The 21,881-nt window shown below is 34.4% G+C and overlaps 1 protein-coding gene across 2 annotated transcripts in view; it reads left to right on the forward strand.

The window, feature by feature from the left end:
* The window catches only part of SEMA3D (semaphorin 3D), a 196,191-nt gene that overhangs the window by 152,215 nt on the left and 22,095 nt on the right, over positions 1-21,881 (forward strand). For both annotated transcript variants that reach the window (XM_054564632.1, XM_054564633.1), the window contains exons 9-13: positions 2,100-2,214; positions 3,379-3,448; positions 6,125-6,269; positions 17,635-17,857; positions 20,355-20,443. In XM_054564632.1, coding sequence (XP_054420607.1) covers positions 2,100-2,214; positions 3,379-3,448; positions 6,125-6,269; positions 17,635-17,857; positions 20,355-20,443 — 642 coding nt within the window. The remainder of the gene's footprint in view (positions 1-2,099; positions 2,215-3,378; positions 3,449-6,124; positions 6,270-17,634; positions 17,858-20,354; positions 20,444-21,881) is intronic.

Consider the following 21,881-nt stretch of genomic DNA (forward strand, 5'->3'; position numbering starts at 1 on the left):
GAAAATATTGGGAAGGAATAAATCACCAGAGTTAGATGGAGTACGATATAATTATTTCAAGCCACAGAGACTGAATGTGTCAAAATCCTAACAAGAACATGTCAAGAAACATGGAAAACAAAACAATGGCCTGCAGACTAGAAATGTTCAAGTAAAGTGATGCTGAACGTGGTGCAATAAAGGCCTCTTACCTTCTAGGAAATGCCAGGTGTTTAAGCTGGATTCAGAAAAGGAAGGGGCACTCTAATTGCAGCATTTTTTTTTTATACTAGAGTGCTCTAAAGGATTGCAGAAGGTTAGTCTATGTTTTATAGACTACAGTAAAAGCTTTGACTGCATCAAAAATGAAAAGTCTATGGGTTGCTCTAAAAGGAATGGATGTGCCTCAGCTTTTAATCATCCTGACATATAACCTGTATTGTAGACAGGAAACCACTGTCAGGACAGAATGTGGAAAGACTGAATAGATTTCTTATAGGCAAAGGTGTCAGACAAGCATCCATTTTATCTCTGTATTTGTTTATTCTGTATGGGGAACATGTAAGAGAAACTGAGCTATACTCAGAGGAAGGAGGAATGACACTTGGAAGAAATATCAATAACTACAGATATACAGAGCACACCGTCTTACTGGACAGAAGGTAGCAATGATTTGAAATGACTTATGACAAAAGTGAAAGAAGAAAGTGCCAAAGCAGGACTTCATTTGAACATGAAGGAAACAAAAATCCAACTACAGAAGAAACACACAACGTCAACATAGGCAATGAAGAAATTGAAATTGTTAAGTTTTGTTTACCTTGGTCAGTCATCAATTTAAATGGAGACTGTAGCCAAGAAATCAAGTGAAGACTGAGACTTGGAAGGACAGCAATGGAAGAATTAGGAAAGATTAAGAAAAAAGGTGTGTCAATAGAGGCCAAGGCTAAGAGCATCCACACCCTTGTTATCCCAGTTACTATGTATAGATGCAAAAGTTGGATGAAGAAGGCTGATAGGAAAAATATAATTCATTTGAAGTATGGTGTTGAAGCGGAATTCTATAGATAGCTAGGACTGCCAGAAAGACAAATATGTGGGTCCTAGAGCAAATTAAGTCTGAAACATCACTGGAGGCAAAAGTAGCAAACTTGAAGTTGTCCTACTTTGGGTTCATCATGAGAAGACAGGGTTGTTTGGTAAAGACAGTGATACTGGGGGAAATAGAAGGCAGCAGGAAAAGAAGAAGAGCAAATGTGAGATGGATTGACTTCATGAAAGAAACCAGAGACATGAGTCTGCAGGAGCTGAGCAGGGTTGCTGAGGACAGGGCTTTGTGGTCATCACTCATTCGCAGGGTCTCCAGGAGTTGGAGCCAATTCAATGGCATGTAGGATACATAATAACCCTGTTTATTCACTTAATTGATTCAAATACTTATGGTTTACTAAATATCTAAAGACAGTTTTAATGAAATAATTCAGAGTAAAATAAAATATGGAAAAACAAAATTGCTGTTATATGTATGTTATTATATATGTTTATGTTGCCTTGGAGTTTAATTAGTAGGGCACTAAATTTGGGAAACTTTTTAAGTCAACACCAAGGCATATTTCTAAGAATGCAAATAGTAACCTAAATCATATGCAAAATACACAAGTCAGTGCCAGTGGTTATACAAGTTCAGTATGCTAAACACTTCACACATATTTTTCATTTCGTCTCAAAATAATCACATTTCAAAGCATTAGTCATATTTTATCTATGAGAAAACAGAGAATTGGAGAAGTAAGTAGCTTTCTGTAGGTCATTGAGCAAGAATTGGCCGAGATGGGAGTTGATTCCAAGCCTGCCTTATTTACGACTTGTAGCCTTACGTGTACTTAATCAATAGAGGCATGCTGCTTACATAGCGTTCATTTAGCCATAAGAAAAGCATTTAGTGTTGAGGGACAAGGCTGCCTTTCTTTCATTTTAAAGTTCAAAGACTAGAATATATAGGCCCTCTGTCTTTGTGAGCAATGATATTAATAAGATACTTCCTGTAATCGCCACCAGTATAACTTGATGATAGATCCTGAAGGTAAGCCTGTATCTTTATTTCCTTTTTTTTTTTTCAGAATGATGTAGGAGGACAACGCAGCCTGATAAACAAATGGACGACTTTTCTTAAGGCCAGATTGATTTGCTCAATTCCCGGAAGTGATGGGGCAGATACTCATTTTGATGAACTTCGTAAGTCACAGGTTTTATTTTTCTTAAAAAAAAAAAGTCTTACTGCCTAATTAGAACAGCATTTATTTTATTTTAGCCCCAAATGCTTGATTATATACCCCAGTAAAACTAATAGGAGTGGTTCTCACTCAACTTGCACATGTTAAGAGCATGGAGGTGCTCTAGGTCTAGTGCCCACTGTAAAGAAGCAATTCTTCTCTTTGTCAGCATCCTCAAAGTTAAGAGGGAAACAAAACTACAGCAAGAGACAGAAAGATACTTGCTCTGAGACTAAAATGCCCATCCCTTTTTCACGTAGCCTTTTACTTTGGAAGGAGCTCTGACTGTGTAAGGGTAGCAAGACCTTGGCTTCCTTATTCTGTGGATGCCCCCTGCTGGAGAACTCAGGAGATCTGGTGAAGTCTATGCCTTCAACTTGCTCATAAAAATAAATACTCAGAGAATCATAATACAGTTTCTTTCCTTTATTCCCATCTTTACTCATCTCAAAGCTAATTCTAGAGGAACTTCATCAATTTCATATAGCTTCCTGAACTTGTCTTTGTTGGCAATGTAAAAATGATTGTATCATTGATGATTTCATCATATTGTATTTTATAGTGTTAAAATATGTATTCGGTCCACATGGATGATCTCTAATGCTGACTATAAGCACGCTGACATCTTGAATAATCTTTTAAAATATTTACACACATTTTAGTGTCAATGATGAACAATTACACAAGTAACAGTGTACAAGTACTTAATTTACATAGCTATTGTCATACTTTTACCAGATCAGTAACTGAATTACTAGTAAGTTGACAGAATTACATTTTTACACTGGTGGATAAAAAGTACTTATGTTTTTAATTTCTATTCTATGTGAAATCACATTCCCCTAACTGGAAATAGTCATGGAGGTTATCGAGCAAACTGTCCCATTTATAGGTGATTGAAGTAAACACCTAAGAAGTTAAATGTCCAACTCCCTGTCACATAGCTAATAAGAAAACCAGTCTTTTACCCCTAATTTATTTGGTAGTAACGTAATGACTTTCACTGTTATCTTCATTTTATAGACTGTTTAGAATCTCAGAAATATTGAATTATTAAATTTAAAAAAGCAAACATGTAAACCAAAAAAATAAAACTACAGTGAATCATTATTTTTCCCATTAACAGAAGATATTTACTTACTCCCCACAAGAGACGAAAGAAACCCTGTAGTATATGGAGTTTTTACTACAACCAGGTAAGTTTAAAAAATGCTTGTAATTCTTCTAGAGAATTGTTATATATAAGTAAGAAAATACAGTTATATGTTCTTTTGTCTCTTCCTTTTATGGGAAAAATACATGATTTTTCATTTTTCTTTTTCACCTATTGTTTCTTAGCAATCTTCTAATATCAATACATAATATATCCCTTTGTTCTTCTTATACCAGCCAATTATCCCCTGTATCAGTTGCCATGATTTATTTCAACAGTCACCTGTACAAAGACATTTCCATTGTTTCCAGTTCTTTCTGGCACACATAATGCCTCAATGACTAACCTTATACCTATGCCACTTCCTGTATGAGCAGGTATATCTGTGAGCTAACTTCTCAGGCTAAGATTACTGGGTACAAACGCATATGCATATACTTATCATAATAAATTTATCAAGTTGCATGACATAGAGGTAGCACTAAAGAAATATGTGTCTCAGTCTTTGGCTAAACTGTAATCTAGGAGATGGGACACCCTCTACTTTTAAAATGTCATCACATGCTATTTTATTTGTGCTCCCTCATTATCCTATGAAGATGGGACTTTGGCCACTATTATTACTATATCACCACTGCTCTGCTAATATAGGCAAAGGAAGTTTGTATACTTGCCATAAAAGGAGAAACCAGTTAGTAGTAAAACTGGGACTAGAACTAAAGGTGTTTTCCTCAATTTTACCCCTATATCATTTTCTTCTTTATGCATAATACTGTTCTGTACTTATCATTGAATCTCAGTGACTTCTTTAAAAGTTTTCCTTGCATTTATGGAGCTTTCTTACAGAATATATGGATATGATTTAATTTTATTTAATATTAATTTTATTTAATTCAGTAACTTACATCGGACCATGTTCAAAGTCCACCTTTATCCCTGTTATATATTACTTCATACAGTGCAACCTTTGAAATACTTTGCACTTTTTTCCCAGCTGTGTTATCAATCTTTATCAATGTATATTAATATTAGTATTGGAGAAATCGGTGGTATTGTTATTGGTATTAGAGAAATGGACTTACTGCCTCCTTTTGATTGAATTATTAAAATGTTTTTAGAAGCAAATTATAATTTCATTTCTGTGACATTACCCTCATTTATATATACATTATACTTACGTATAAACTCAAATGCACTGTTGGCTTATAATATATTAGAAAACATAATGCTAGTTGGTTCATTATAAGAGAGAACATGTGAACATTTAAACATGAAAATAAAGAAGATAACCTAAGAAGCTGCTATTTTTGGCTCCATTTTTCTGCTAATTTATGTCTGAACTACAAGGTGCAGGAGGAGCAAGTGCCTGTAGTTACTCAAGTTAAGTATCTCAGCCCTAGTCTCCTGGCCTCTGTCCATTCACAGAACTGCCTTTGAAGTCACTGTGTGTTCCACACACAAGGCATAGATACTTGCCAGGAAGATGTAGCCCCAAGATAGTTCTCTTTTTCTTCTACCAAGTTCCTGCCCACCCAGAGTGTGAAGTTACAAGTCAGCTCCTTCTTCCTGGTGCACTTTATTACCTTATTTTTAATGCTGCCCTGAAGACTGAGGTAATGTTGGGATGCATGTCACAGCCTTTGTCTAATGAGAACATGTAATTAATCTGCAGTAATAGCGATGTCATTAAGCATGATGCATCATCCTTTAAAAAATCATAGGCAGGTCATGGGATTTTTATGGGAACATCACCTCCCTTCTTAGCAGCTAGTTTTCTCCCAGATGGCTGTTTACTGTCAGCTCCCAATGTTACCAATTAATGTCATTCCAAGAATATTAATGAGTAAGTTACTCCTGCTAAGATAATCTTTAGCTCATTTGTGTAACACTGTGATGATATGTCCCTTAGATCATAAAGGGTGACCTTGTTTTTAAGAACAGAAATTATTGAAAGTTTTAGACTCGGAGAAAATGTATTTTAACTTCCAGAAATAAAACAAAAGTGGAATATCTGATAGCCATGTTAACAGTTTTCATCATTAGTTGGCAAAACTTTGTTGAATTTCCATGGAGCTTTTCTGCCTCTTAATTATATGTGCTTCAATCCTGTGTAATTATCATTAATTTTAAGCATCAGATAGGTAACATAAGTAAACTCAAATTCAAGAAAGAGCAAACAAGATTGTTTCAACATTTTTAAACTACTAAAAACTATATGAAGAAATTAATAGCCAGTATTTATGATCATTCACTCACTTTAAGAAAACAGGCACATAATTATTAATTACTTGTCTAAATTATTACTTTTGTTAAAAAAGTTGGTGTTGTACCTTTTTATTTTATAAGTTCTTTAGAGGCATTATATTATAATGACTTAAAATAAAATTCAAGAGCCTGTGGGTAAATACGTCTTTTCTACATATTTCTTTTCATCCTCCAGTTTTTCTAGGAAATTCTTATTTATCCATCAATTTAGATACCACCCACTCCCTCAAACTTACCAGACAGCCCAGTATTGGGTACCAATTTGTGTGCTGCTTAGCTTATTGTAATTACCTGTAATGTAACTGTTAATACATTCTATTCAGGATCTCTTGGCTATAAGCTCCTGGAGAACATGCCCACAATTTTTTTTTTCTGCAGCACCTATCATATTTGTGCTCAGCAAGTGTCCAATAAATGAACCAGTGAAGGATTGAATTATGTTGCTCTCTTCCAGCTCGATCTTCAAAGGCTCTGCTGTTTGTGTGTATAGCATGGCTGACATCAGAGCAGTTTTTAATGGCCCATATGCTCATAAGGAAAGCGCAGACCATCGCTGGGTGCAGTATGATGGAAGAATTCCTTATCCCCGACCTGGCACTGTATGTATCCAGCTGAATGATCAAATAATTTTCTTAAGCCCATATTCTCTTTCTAAATCTACTGTAATAAACTACATTCTTCACCACAGCAACAGTACTGCAGTTTAAAAAAAAAAAACAAAACTATTATTTATTTACAGTGATGTTTGAACATTTTTATCTTTCACTGGAGCTTAACATTTTTTATATCATTACAGCAAACAATGGACTATTGCAAAGTGCAGACTATGCTGAGAATATAGTTTTTATCCTCAATAAGTCTACAGAATCATCAAAATGATTTAGTATTTGGAATGACAAACATTCTAAATAAGAATGAAATGCCAAATAAGTATGTATTCCCCACATACAGCCATATATATAGCTAGAGTCCCGGCTTGCACTTTTAAAAGACTACATTAATAATAAAGATTCATTTAAATTATCTTCTTTCTTGGTATGCATTTATCTTTTTTTTATTATTATTATGCTGTACCTTGGCATAATATGCACACTTTAAATGGAGAAGAGACCTAAAACTGGGATGTCTAACCCACAGCCCACAGCCTACATGAAGCCCAGAATGGCTATGAACACGGACCAACACAAGATCATAAATTTACTTAAACCATTATGAGATATTTTTGTGATTACGTGTTTCAGTATATTTAATGTGTGGCCCAAGACAACTCATCTTCTTCCAGTGTGGCCCACTGACGCCAAAAGGTTGGGCACCCCGATAGGTCCTAAAGAATACTGGGTCCAAAATCTCATTTAAATATAAATCATCTTTAAAACACAAATGAAACAAGAAATATGTTTTAGAGTTTATGAATCCATTTTAAAAAAACTTCAGTTTAAAATCAGTATGTGGATTATAAATGAAAGACTTCCATTTTGTTTTGTTGATGTGATTAAAATAGTTTAAGTTTTTAATAAAATATTGTAGGATTGTTATTGAACCAATATTATATTGTTCAAATTCAATATATATTGAATATTAAATACTAAAACTTATATAAAGAAAAAAATACCTTTTTTTATTTACGACTCAGTATGAATATTTCTACCAAGAGGTCTAAAATAATCATTAAAATCACTGAGAAAAATTATTGACTTAACCTGTCTAATTATACAGAATTTTGCTTTTTCATACGTTCATTCCTAAAGGGCAAACAGCTGTTAGGCAGGCTTTCTGAATGCTCTTTTCATCTTCCTGTTATATAACCTAATTAAATTTGGAAAACACACTTTACAACTATGTCTACTTCCCCTTCATAATCCCTCAATATAAATGTTTCTGAGATGTTTCTGGGTTGATTATAAGGTAATCACAATTTTTGTGGAATTTTTTTTTTGTAAATAATATGATATTCATGATTTCTTTGATTGTCTTTGTACCCTGAAGCTGTACTTGCTTGTCTTATTTTTATATTTAAACATAGGGGGTAGGTAGTCTTCTGTACGTTTTGCAAATCCTAACTTAGTTTTCATAATGACTCTATAAAGTAAGTTCCATTATAATTAATGCAATTTTACAGATGAGGGGTCTTGGGCACAAATAGTTGCAGTAACCTGTCTATGGTCACAAAGCGAGTGAGGGTGCAGCTGAGCTGTAAACCCAGAAACTGAGGCGGCGGAGTCCGTGCTCATAGTCTTTGTATCAAGATGCTATATTAAAAACTTTTGATGCTAAAATATATTTATTTTCCTTTGCCATGGAAGATATTTTACTAAATATGCATGACACAACACACAAACATAATATAATGAATGTATTTTATATATACATATCTAATTTTACATATATATATGGGCGTTAAGGAGGATTAAAATTTAGGGGGAGCTCTAGGTAGGGAAGTTTTATTATACTAGAAATCTAGGGTTAAGTATCATAGACTATCACATTCTGAGCTGTTTCTACATGAGTTTGTTTAGATAATAAAGACTGACTATTCAGGCCATTTAAAAAAGCATTTTTAATTATCTAGATGTTACAGGATAAAGAATTGGGGACTGAAAGCATTCACATTGATTTCAGAAAGTTATTTGCATACCCACATACAGCAGTTGATTCTTATGATACTAAGAAATTGAAATTATTAAAATGATCACCCAGGTTATGTTAGGTTCCCGTTATAGTGTGGGCTGGAGCTGCGGCAGAGGTGGCTGCTGTCGCCGCTTCCCTGCTGAGGCCTGAAACAGCTGCGATGCCACAGGAAACGTAGAGACGGCTCACACGTCATGCCACTCTCCTCATGCAGACACAGCCGCTGCCCTGGAATGTGAATGTGACCTTCCCCATAATAAAACCTACATGTCAGTGAGGAGAGTTTTGCATCAATGAGAACAGAAGCATCATATTGTGACAAACAGACTGGTCTGTCTGCTGACTACTCAAAATATAAAGTGTTCACACTGTAGGTATTTTTCTGACGAGTTCAGAATTACCTAGGGAATTACGTAGGTGGTATCCATACTACCAAAGAAATACTTAACTTTTTTTTTCTTTTTAGCAATTTAGAAGAATAAAAATATTATCATTATCAGGCTTAAGGAAGTTCCATTTAATAGTTATCCCTTTATCCTTTCTAAATATCAATATTTCTCATTGAATTCCTATGCTTTTTTAAATTGTATAAATATATTTGCATCTGAAGCTGAGCTTTGAGAATTATGACTTGTAAATAATATTTTATCCATAGCCCATTCCCAGGCCACTGTTGGCGATGGAGACAGAGAAACAGGCTTCCTTAGGAAAACAGCAGACCAGTGTTTACTCAGCTAGGTTACGTCCTTTTTAATTTTCCCTCACCTGAGGACATACTTAGAAGAGAAAGGAGGGAGAGGGAGAGGGAAAAAAACATCAATGTGAGAGAGAAACATCTCTTGGTTGCTTGTATGTCCCCCATCCAGGACCAAATCTGCAACCAGGCATGTGCCCTAACTGGAAACCAAACCCATGACCTTTCTGTTTACAGATTGACTCTCCAACCAACTGGGCCTCAAAGGCCAGGATGATTCTGTCCTTTTTTATGAAACTTAGATTAAAAAAAAATATGCTAGTTACTCTCAGAGGTTATTTACTTTGCTTTATAGTTTTAGTTAAAAGAAGGGAGAGGTTTCTTGATATTCTGAACTCAATTTAGACTATATCTATGCGGGTTTTTAGATGGGGAGTAACCATATAAGGCAGTTTAAAGAAATTATTTATATAAAACAAAAATACTGAGGTGTTTTAAAATTATATTTTTGGGGCCATTTTCTTCTAACTGGTTCTGTGTATGAATAGTGATGACCCCTTCTCCTGAAAGGTTCGTGGGAATATCTAGAAAGCTGTAGCAGCCAAGGGTTTCGATTTTTTTTCTAAGTAACTAGTTATTTTTATATTCTTTTTGAAATCACCATGAACCCGGGCTGGTGTGGCTGAGTGGATTGAGTGCCGGCCTGCAAACCGAAGGGTCGCTGGTTCTATTCCCAGTCAGGGCACGTGCCTGGGTTTCAGGCCAGGCTCCAGCAGGGGGTGTGTGAGATGCAACCACACATTGATGTTTCTCTCCCTCTTTTTCTCCCTCTGTTCTCCTGTCTCTAAAAATAAATAAATAAAATCTTTAAAAAAATCACTATGACCAAATTTGAAAATTTCTAATATCATAAATACATGTGTAAACTTTTGGCTTCATTACCTTACCTATTTAAATTAAAAAAAAGCTCTTTATTTCCATATAGAAATATGGAAATATGACATTTTATATTTGGAAGGCTGATGTTAAAGTTAGAAACATCATATATGTGATGTGAAAATCTGTTACACAAATATTCTTTTTATAAAGTAACTTTACCATTTTAAATAATTCTGCTTTCATAAAATCAGTGAAATTTTATTTCCCAGTGTATCAATTAAATACACTTGTAAAATTTTGAGAATCCAAGAACTGGAATGGATGGCAGAGACCACATAAGTCACCTTCCGTTTATCGAGGAGGGAACTGATGCCCAGAATAATTAAATAAGTTTCCCAATATTTTATTGCCAAACATCAGAATGAAGAAGGAACGTTGGAGTTTCCTGACCAGTCTTCTCTCCTTTCTTCTTCAATATTCTCTAATATTCACCTATTCCCTAAACTCACCTGATTGATATACCACTGCATGCCCTAGCTAAAATTAACTGCATTTATTTCTACACAATCTTCTACATGTTTTTAAGCAGCCTAATTTTGGTCATTTTTGTGGAAGTGAAGTTATGAACCTTTCTATTTTCTACAAAACTCCAGTTCAGAAATTTTAGTCAAAACCATTACTGAACATGCCTCATGATCCAGACACAGAGATTAGGACTTGCACATTATCTCAGTACATCTTTTCAGCAACATAATAATGTAGATCTCTTATGCAAAAGAAAAAGTCCAGTGACGGTAAACTTCACGTTCATGGTCTCAAGCAGCTTATGAAGTGATGAACTGTGATTAAACTTAGATCTACATAACTACAAATAAATACTATTAACCTCCATACCATTCTACCTTCAAAATGATAAAAGCAAACAACCAAAACAGCCTTACATTGTTTCCCCAGTGATTGATCTGTTCTCTGCACAAATAATAATGAAGTTTTGAAGCCGTTTTGCACTTGTCATTCCTTTTATTATAATTTGGTGGAATACATCGGACTTTACTAAAAACATTGCTGAATAATTTGCTTTCTGTGAAATATCAGACTCTTTGCTGAACCCACTTCCCATTCAAGGTAAAATTTTTTTTCATTAAAAATAAGTTATTACAAACCTCCTTTGCTTTTGCATTTTCTACATCCACGTTGTTAAAGTTGAGTTTTAGCTTCTTCTCCGAGGAATGCCTTCTGTTGACATTATCATTCAGGTAAATACTACAACGTTCAGTGTGCCCTAGCTACTTTAATTTTTCAGTTTTGACATTGTTATGTACTTCCTGTGACAAGTCAATGCTAAACTCCTAGCTTTGCAATGGTATCACTACCCTACAGTATTCATTAATAAGCCTGGAAACTTGAGGATGCACAGGATACTTTCACAGAATCCCTTCACTTCAAGGGATCCCTCTGCCCTCTGGTGTCCAAATAGCATGTCTGAACAAACTATATTTTGTTCAGATGAACTCTGTAGATCTTTAATTAACTGCAGGTCTTGATGTAAGAAACACCAAGTGAAATGAAATATGGGATAATGTGCCATACCGTGAGGGGTACAGGTCAGATGCGGAAATCAAACTGAGATCATGCCAAAAATAACAAGATGCCAGGAAACTGATAATCTGGGGAAAATTTTAAATTTTCTGCAGAAAATTTCTTTTTTGATACTTAATTTTCATAAGAGATATGCTGTCTATTTTATACTTTCCCTAGATCCTGAGAAAAAAATCACAATTCTATTCTTTGCTTCCATGAATTTGACTACTTTAGATACCATATAGGAGGGGTCATGCAATATTTGTCCTTCTGTGGCTGACTTTAGTGCCCCAGGTTCATCTCTGTTGTTGCATACTGCAGAAGCTTCTTCCTTTTTAATGCTGAATAATATACCATTGTATATATGCCACATTTTTTAAAACCAGTCATGTATCAATGAACATTTAATTATTTCTACATTCAGTGTCAAGTTCCCTCAGAAAATTAGGAATAAACCTATCTGATTCAGCAATCTACTTCTGGGTATTTATTCAAAAGAATTGAAATCAGGATCTGAAGAGAGATTAGCACTCTTTTGTTCCTTGAACAAATATTCACAATATTCACATTATTCACAATAGCCAAAATGTAGAAAATACCAGTTTTTGAAGTTCAAATATTTAAGAAATGTATGTTTCACCACTCATGGATATTTTGCCATTTTTTCGACAAACTATAAGACTCTAATTTTGTAAAAATAACAAATTCTATTTACTTCCCCATAGTTACTGCTTTTACAGTCAAGCTTTTTAACATTATTTATTTATTTAAAAGATTTTTATTTATTTATTTATTTTTAGAGAGGGGAAGTGAGGGAGAAAGAGTGGGAGAGAATCAATGTGTGGTTGCCTCTTGATCGCCCCCTACTGGGGATCTGGCCTGCAACCCAGGCGTATGCCCTGACTGGGAATCGAACTGGCCACAAGCCCTTGATCAATCCACTGAGCCACACCAGCCAGAGCATTTTTTTTTAAACTTTATTTTTAAAGATCAAAACACATGAATTTCATAAGGCTTCATTTTTGGTAGGGAGCAAAATGAAATAGTTGTAAGTACCATCTTTTAACTTTGTAACTTAATTTAATTGATTTTATTTTTTGTACATTGGTGAATGATAAACAAATTGTAATCCCCACTGATTAAACCCAGAAAAACTGTCTTTTCATAAGAAAAGAAGAAGAAAAAATATCAAGATGTCCTGTAAAAATTTAAGAATTGTTAAATCTCAATCTCTGTATAAACATTTCCCCTCTCCATATACTTTTTAGGAATTCAGATATTTTGACAACTTACAAATACTTTTTCAGAATTAATATTTATATGCAATTCAATAAGCTACTTAATTAAACTGGCCCACTACAAAAACAATCATAAAATGATTTTTTCAACTACCACCTAATATAAAATAGTGAAATATCTTCCTCTACATAACATTTCAAATCTTCACTAAATAAGAAGCCCCACCATGTACAACTCACATGTGTTTTTCACTACAGAAAATCAAAGGCGAAGGCAAAACAGTTTCCTCCCTGTACAGTAGGGTCCTTATTGTCCCTCTGCTATGAGATAAAAATCTCCCAAACTCACGATGTGGATGCTGATATGTGTATTAGTCCTCATGTATTTCCCACCAAACTATTAGACTTCCTAACGCTATAAAGGACATTGAAAAGTCACTAAGTTCTTTCGATTCCAGGTCCACTGAAAAGTACATCATACCTTATATGTTACTATAGACCAGCTCTGGGCCCTGGGATAGCCACATGTTCTAGAAAGGCATTTTTTTGCTTTAATATGTCAAATCATCGCTGCCTTAATTAAAACTGCTTTATGATTTTGCTTCCACAAAGCAAATCTTGGAAGGATTGCATCATAGAATAATGACATGCAATGTCAGCAACTCAATATATCTAGCAGACTGGGTATCTGTAATGGTGCTTAGCCTAGAACCAGAATGATTGCTGACAAATTCCACCTTACCCTGGAAACAGCAGGGGTTTGGAATGACCATGGAATCCACAAGTTCCAAAACTTATTTGGTATCCTGCTTTCTCTTCCAACCCAACTAAAATATTTGGCTTTTGCACGATGACATATTCTTAAGAGAGCAGGTGATTCTCAGAAATTTAAATCTTCATTAGTCTCCTAAATTAGGTCTGGGCTATAACCTAGGCTGGCCTCATTATATAAGGATTTTCTTGATTGTATTATAGATAAGAGATGTTCAAATGTTGACTTACAAACTTAGATGTGCCTGATCGAAGAAAAGTTGGTAATTTGAAAACAGTATCCTAAACTTCATTTCGATTTGTGGAGTGTTAGACTGTGGTAGTCTTACCAACAGGAGCAGAAAAATGTGGAAGGATTCTCTCACAGCATCTCATGCTATCTTCTCATTTACGCACCTGAGAAATATGGCTATTGTTATTTGTTTTGTTCTGTTTTAAGTAAGACTTTCCTAGTTTGTGGGATCTAAGGAAATCTCATTTTATGTATCACTGGCTCATAGATGCCTATCATGTAAAAATTCATAATTTTATTTTCTCCTCAGCATTTGTTCACTGCACAGCCTTCCACTTATTGGATGACAAATTATTACTTTGTCATTGCTTCTCTAAATTACTGAGGATATCTTTAATTCTGTCCCTCTTAGGGTTTTTGTTTTTGTTTTTATAAATTGTTTGTTTGTTTTTTAATTCTAAAAGGAAGAATCAGAGCAGGACTAGAATCTGGGCCTCCTAATTCCAAGTTCCTGAAACTGATGACTTGGAAGAGGAAAAATGAGAGAACATCACTCATTTCTTTTTAGCTCTGTGGAGGCTGTGTTTCTTGAAAGAGATGAGAGGCAATTGATTTTAACTTTCTTTTCCATACAGACAGCATTCACTTTTATAATGAGGTTCTCCAAATCCTACACTACTTACTATGTTAAACAGTGTTTTCCTTTTCCTGATATAGAAATTCCTCTAAAGGAAAGGGAACCTTAAAAAAAGAGAGAAAAATTTACCTCTGTATTTGTACCCCTGGCCTTTCCATGTCTGATATTGAATATAGGGTCTTTCCTTGTCCATAGCTGTTAAAAACGAATTCTTGAAGATCAATAAGCTGGGTCCTTATTAAATCTGCATTTTTTTTTTTACTTCATAAATCAGAATCAGACTTTTTTTTTTTTTTTTTGCATTTTCTTTATTTTACCCAGTATGCCAGAAATGAAAGCCAGTTCTTCCCTCGAATTAGTCATCCCTCTGCTTTGCTTAAAAGGACACTGCAACCTGCAGAGAATAGCCTGAGGCATTGTGGGGCGGGGGCCTTTTAACAGCTGCCTGGTGCCTGGCCAAGGGACAAAGTTCTCTCATTGGATAAAAACCATTTTTCTCCCCTTATCCATTGCTTCCCACTGCACTATTAAAGGCCCTCTACAAACACGCAAATCTGCCAAGCATAACATGATCACACCTAGCCAGCTGTGGCCGCCAGCCATGAGAGATAGGCCCTGAAGAGGGCTTGTTGCTGTTGGATTTACCCTTTCATCTCAGGGTTTGTCTAGACAGGTCTCTTTTCTCTTTTGCCGGTATTATTTCCAGCAAAGTAATGACATTTTAAAGTAATGTTCATTGCTTTCTTTTGGCCCCCCTCAAATTTTAATCTATCTCAGAGTGTTCAAAACAGTAGGTGGAGACACAGCTAAGCTCCTAGATTTGTTTCCTATAGTCACAGGAGCTAAATTAGTGGAAGTTGGGCAAATGTTAGACAGCTGGAGGCAGAGATAAATGGACCTCTACAGTATATTCAGATGAACCATGGTAAATCATAGAAATTAAAAGTGCATACATACAGAGGAAAATCTACTAGACTTTTAATACCTGGGATGTAAAGCTGCAGTAGGAAGACTTCATAGGATTTTCTAAAAGAAAGTAGTTGAATATGCTCATTTGCTTTAGATGTAGCATTTTTCACACTTCCTCTTTTCCTTTTCGGAATTTTTCTTCCCTGTTTTACTCTTACCTGCATTCTCCGCTTGGCATCTCAAGTTATTTTTAGATCTGTGTCTCCATAGCTATATAATATCAAAGGAAAAATTCCTCTGGTTTTTCATGTACTACAATAACAATATTAGGTTCAAACTGTACTATCTTGAACCTCAGGGAGCAACTCTACCAAATCACTTTCATTTGTGAAAGCAGAGTGGAGCCTTGGACCTGAGAGATCACGCATAGCAACCTAGAGGAAAAAGATCTTATGCAAACACTGGCAGCATGCCCTGAGGAAAAGCTGCCATAAAAAAACATACATTTTCAAAGATCATTTTATAATAGTCAATGGAAACCAGGTTTTTCTTTTTTTCTTAGATTTTATTACATTTAAACCTTTTCATCAGTGGTAAGCAATGAGGAAAATTTGCTTTTTTGCTCAATGTTCATAGCTTCAATCATCTATACTTGCTCAAATTAAAATTTCCAATTATTTGAAAATTTGAAACCAAACACTGTGACTTCAACATCATCATATTATTTCTTTAGGAATTTTGGCTACTGCATAACTACAGCTGTGAAGTGGAAAGATGTTTATTTTCTTAAGTTGGAGGGCTGCTTCGAAAATACAATGCAGGCAAAAATCTTGCTTTTGCTTTGATTTTAATGATAGACCAACCACATTTTACCGTAGGCATTATAAGCTGTAAGCCAAATTGCCTTTAACTGAGCCTCAAACATGTAGCCTCTAATTGATCAAGGGCTTCATATTGAATCATTTGGGCCTCATATGTATTTTGAGTTGCAGCTTAATCTATTTAATATGGGGTTCCTTCCATTATGGAGTTGACAGATTTCACTTGGCTGAAGGCTAAGCACTAGGAGCAATGAGTGCAGACATGAACTTAGATCTTTAAAACAACACCCATCCAGTTAAGAACACGCTAAGTAATTACCAAATGACTAGTACTCTAGGATGTTTCTAACCTCTTTGGTTGAGACCTGGGACAAATAGACGGCAAGAAAAGATCAGTTTATTAAGACTAGATATAAAAGTTGTTATTTAAAAATGTTTTTGTGAAATCTAAAGATATTTCCAAATTAATTTTAAAAATCATTAACAGGTTTTTTTTTGCACAAACTTTTCTGATATTTTTCTAATTTAACGAGCCATTAGTATAAAACTAGGTCAGGGGCATATAGTGTGACCTTAAAGCTCTCTCAGTATCTTTAGTTCCCTTACAATGACCCTATTGAATATTTTGACTAAGAGGTGCTATACATTTCGGAGTTTTGATAGGATTCTAATTAATGCCTAGTATAAATGGTTTAGTTCAGTGGAAAGTATCCCCAACTTGTCAGGAAACTAAAATATGGAAAATGCAGCACATTCTTAAAAGCTTTTCTCAATGTCTCAGTTTTCTTCCCTATGCCTGCATCACATAGCTAAAGTTTTCCGTTCCAAAAGAATGTTTTAAGCCCATTAAGAATTCAAACATATTGCAGTTATTCTGCAATAACTTACTAAATTACAATATACTGAAATCATAAATATATTTAGAATATAGAAGTGGAGATATATACTTAAGGAAAATAATTATAAAGTAGTTATCTATTCATATTCTTTGGATAAAGACATCAAATCATTTAATTTGCATTAGTATGAATTTTTTACTTTTCCACCAGGGGGCAGGGTATGCTAACTATTGAATGGGTGGACACTAAAGGCACACAGGAAATTTTAGGCAGAAGTGAAAAAGTTCCAGCTTTTTAGGGGAAGAGCTGTTGAGTTGTTCACTGTGTAATTTTCACACCAATTATAATTAGGTTTCAATTTAAAATGGAAATTTAAATTAATTAAAAGAAATGGAAAATAATGGTTTCTCATATTCCCAAGTTTACAGATTACTTTATAATTATTTCAACTCAAATTTCACTTATTTTTATAAGAAATAAAAATCTCATAGAAACAGCTTGTTATGGGATCTTTAGAAAATACTGTTAAGTAAATGTAATTTATAATAGCTTTGAGAAAGAGGATTGGATTTAGATATATCTGAGGTAAACTGCATTTATTTGCAAGTACAAGTGATTCCACATTGATCTTGATCACAATTTCTTTAATAAATATAATCGATGATAAGCTTTTTTATTAGAATAAAGTGGAAATTTCTGAGGAGCATGAACAGTGTTCCCCTGATTTCTTTTCAGTGTCCAAGCAAAACCTATGACCCACTGATCAAATCCACCCGAGATTTTCCAGATGATGTCATCAGTTTCATCAGGCGGCACCCTGTGATGTATAAGTCTGTATATCCAGTTGTGGGAGGACCAACATTCAAGCGAATCAATGTGGATTACAGACTGACACAGATTGTAGTGGATCACGTCATTGCAGAAGATGGCCAGTATGATGTAATGTTTCTTGGAACAGGTACCCTAGAACAAAATTGTGCTTTCCTTCCAAACCATTCATTATTACATGCAAAAAACCCCCAAAACTTAAAAAATATTTATTGGTCTAAAACAAAATGATTAATTATTAGCTAATACGTAGTCAGTATTTTATTGTTGTTGTGTTCATCTTAGGGAAATTACCCCATACCCCCCTTCACACCCACACCTGCTTGTTTTTCTCATCATTTATTTTCCTGAGATTTAAGTACGTAGAGATTTTTGAGATTACCTTGCTGGGGGATTATCCAGACCAAGAGAGATGCACCTCTTTTCAGGTGGTCACTCGTTAGTTAGTATTTCTTAAAATTGCATAGCATGTGCTTTTAATTGACAATCATAAATGACGCCTAACCTCCTTTAGTGTTTATTTGAGAATTCAAAATATATTTGTATATTATGACTACAGTGTGTCTGCTATAGATTAGGTGCTCAATACATATTTGTTGAATGACTATGGACTAAAATTAAACAAGTAGGACAAGGCCCTGTTTCTTTATTTTCAAACTTCACATTTCCCTTTCCCTGCAGAAATATTTGATAAGCCCTACCCAAAGAAAATATCCTTTCACCCAGTTTTGAGAATCAGTGACTGAAGATGACTTAAAATGGTTTTTCAAAATAGTTAAGCATTGCTTTGTAAAGCTCTTTAAGAAGAAACTTCTTGATTAATTTTTTATTCTGGAATTTGTAGATTGTCACTTTCATTATTAGAGCTTGTTTTATTTATTTATATTTACTATGCCAACTCAATAGTTATAAAATGATGAAAATAATATTTTTCCAGAGATAATTATTGCTTATTAAGCATGTCTCAAAAATAAGAAAAGTATTATCTAATAATGCCATGTGAATTCTAATGGCAGGAAATAAAACATGCATCATTAACACAAAAGCACTGCATCTTAGTATGTAATTTAATGGGCCAAGCATTGTACAACAATAGAAATTAATGGGTTTTCAAGAAATGAACATTTTTATTGGATTAGGTTTTTAGGAGTGCGGAACAACTTTAGAATAATTTTATCCTAAAAGTATATTAGTTCTACAGAAGTCAGACTTATTATGAAGCGTGTGCGTAACAGACTCGAAGCGCTTTCAAGGAAGTAGGTCCAACATGATTATGTTGCAAATGGCACTACCAAGGCAAAGGAAAAGAAGTGATGTTCCCAGTTCTAGAGATCACTGCTGAAACGTCAAAACTTGAAATAATTAGGTTGTCACTTATTTTAATGTTTGCCCATTAATTTCTACTACCTACCTAAAGCTCATTCCTAGGTTTGAATGTTTCACTGTCATAAATGCCATTCTGCCACTAGGTGGTACTACCTAACTTTTTACTGATTAAATTATGAAGATACTAAGATTTTCAATTATGACATTTGGAAAAATTATATTTAATACTTTTAAAGATCCCAGAATCATCTGAAATAGAGATGAATAATCAAGACTATTTTGTGCAAACAGTATTATTGCCATGTGTACAGATATACTCCAACCCCAGTGCTTAGAACTTTAAAAGCATCTATTTTGTATAAATTAATTTGAAATGGGATTCTTTTTGTTTATCAAACAAACTTTTTAAGATTTTATTTATTTATTTTTAGAGAGGGGAAGGAAGGGAGAAAGAGAGGGAGTGAAACATCAATGTGCGGTTGCCTCTCACATGCCCCCACTGGGCACCTGACCTGCAGCCCAGGCATGTACCCGGACTGGGAATCGAACCAGGACCCTTTAGTTTGCAGGCTGGTGTTCAATCCACTGAGCCACACCAGCCAGGGCTAAAATATTCTTTAGGTTGTTTTTCTGTGATAGTTGCCACATTGTGGGACTGCAATGTAAGATCCTGTACTTAAGTCATCTTTTCAAAATGTCAATTTTTGGGTTCTATTATTAACCTATTTATAGTCTTCAATTTAACTAAATAATTTTAAACAAAACTTTAGTTTATAGCCCACTAGTAATATTTCCGTATGTAAAATAAACTTGTTAGATGAGCTACAGTTCTCTCCATGTATATAATTTTAATGATTTCTTTTATTTGTTAATATTATTAAATATATATAGCATTTCCTTTTGTGGTGAATTGAACATAATAATTACTTAATAAACATTTCTTACATTGAGGGGTATTTTTACTTTTATTTAACTTTTTAAATTGTTTAAAAATATTATTCCACTTTTGTTATCTTTCCAACCAATATTTAAATGAGATGTATATTCCTTTGTTAGGGATATACTCCAAGCATGTCTCTTTTAATATTTTCTTTATAAATATGTACTTTATGAGATAAAAACTATAATATTTAAGAAAGGGAGCATTATATACATTAAACTTCATTCCTTTTGCACCTTATTTAATCTAATGTCTTGAAAAGCATTTAAAGAAAAATTAGGGTGTCATGCGAAGACTTCTAACAATTGCTTACAACTGAACTTGAGAGAGAAATAGGATAATGGGTAATGTATTTTTTCAGACATTGGAACAGTCCTAAAAGTTGTCAGCATTTCAAAGGAGAAGTGGAACATGGAAGAGGTTGTACTGGAGGAGTTGCAAGTATTCAAGGTAAGACTCCCTCCCGTGTTCCCAGAGAAGAGGTGATGAAACTGAGTAGGCTTTGACATAGGTCTTATTTTATAATACATCATCGCTTCTCCTGGAAAATTCTTTGCAAATAACTTCTTTATTTTTCTTTTCCTTACACAATGGAAAAAAATTCAAAAAAATTAAGACTAGGACTCACCTTGCCCTGCAGGATAGCACTGAACTTGGGGCGCCTGGGGTTGCCCCTCGTTACTGCATTCTCAGAGCTTATGGCCACACAAATCGCCACAGTAGATGAAAGCCTGGATCTTTTACTGTCCAGGTGCTTTCTCTTTATAAATGTTACTTTTCAATTTTTCCTCAATTAAATTTGAGAAAACTGGAAGAGTTTTCTCATGTGCCCTTACTTTTCTGTATGGAAATTAAAAAAAAAAAAGTGTGAAGTTTTCGTTTATGTTCAATTCCCCTTGCCCACCAAAAGAGTTAGTTGATCTAAAATAATAGTTCTCCAGATTTGCGGAATGTCTTTGATTTTTAACAGTAAATTTGAGTTGTGGCATTCTTTGTAGATCCTTAATGAAATTCAATTTAAAATTACTTCTGAAAATAACATTAGAAATAAAACTGTATTTCTTAGAAGAGCTTTTGAAAATATGGTGTGCCTTTTATAACATTTTTGTTGAAACAGTTTATTAAAATGGACTCTTTCCGTGTAAACATCTATTGCCCTAAAAGAGAAAATAGCCCTCCACTGTGAGGGCCCCAAGTTAATGAACATGCTGGGTTGCACAGGATCCTGTTTACGTTGTGAAGATAACAGTGGTCAAGGAGTTAACAAGAAAAAGACCTGCTATCTGGCACCTACCAAAAACAAAATCTTGGGTGGCTCCTAAGAGAGAAGCTGATGTCAAATGTAAATGTGAACCCTGAAGCCAAAAATAAAGTCAGGGCAACACACATCGGTAAATTACAATAAGTCTCATTCCACGGATGTTAGTGGTCAACGGGAATCATCTGAGTTTCACTGTGAAGATTAAATAATGAACATGTTTTCTTAAATACGTAATAAAAAGCTATTGGTTAGAACTTTCTTTACAATTTTTTGTTGTCTTTACAATTTTTTCTTTCTATAGTTTCTTAAATTTTTGACATCTGCTACTGTTTGTGAATTAGTAAATATTGACTGGTGAGAAATTAATGAATTTAGATAGATAAAAAAAGTTTAAACATTCCATCCTTTGGAGTTTGGTGGCTTTTGTGTTCATGTTTCTAATTTTATATTACATCATAGAGCCATTTGTTCTACAAATAAAACTGGCCCTAGTTTATATCAAGAAAGCACATGTATCAGTATCTTGCAGTGCTCCATAAAGAATGTGGTCATCCAGCAGGAGCACTATAACTCTTCAGAACCCTGCTACTTGAACAGGTTTTTCAACTACTGATCTAAGTAAGAGCA

The sequence above is a fragment of the Pteronotus mesoamericanus genome, unplaced genomic scaffold (assembly GCF_021234165.1).
Source record: "Pteronotus mesoamericanus isolate MK-2021 breed Mesoamerican mustached bat unplaced genomic scaffold, CSHL_Meso_final scaffold_85, whole genome shotgun sequence".
NCBI classification, from domain to species: domain Eukaryota; kingdom Metazoa; phylum Chordata; class Mammalia; order Chiroptera; family Mormoopidae; genus Pteronotus; species Pteronotus mesoamericanus.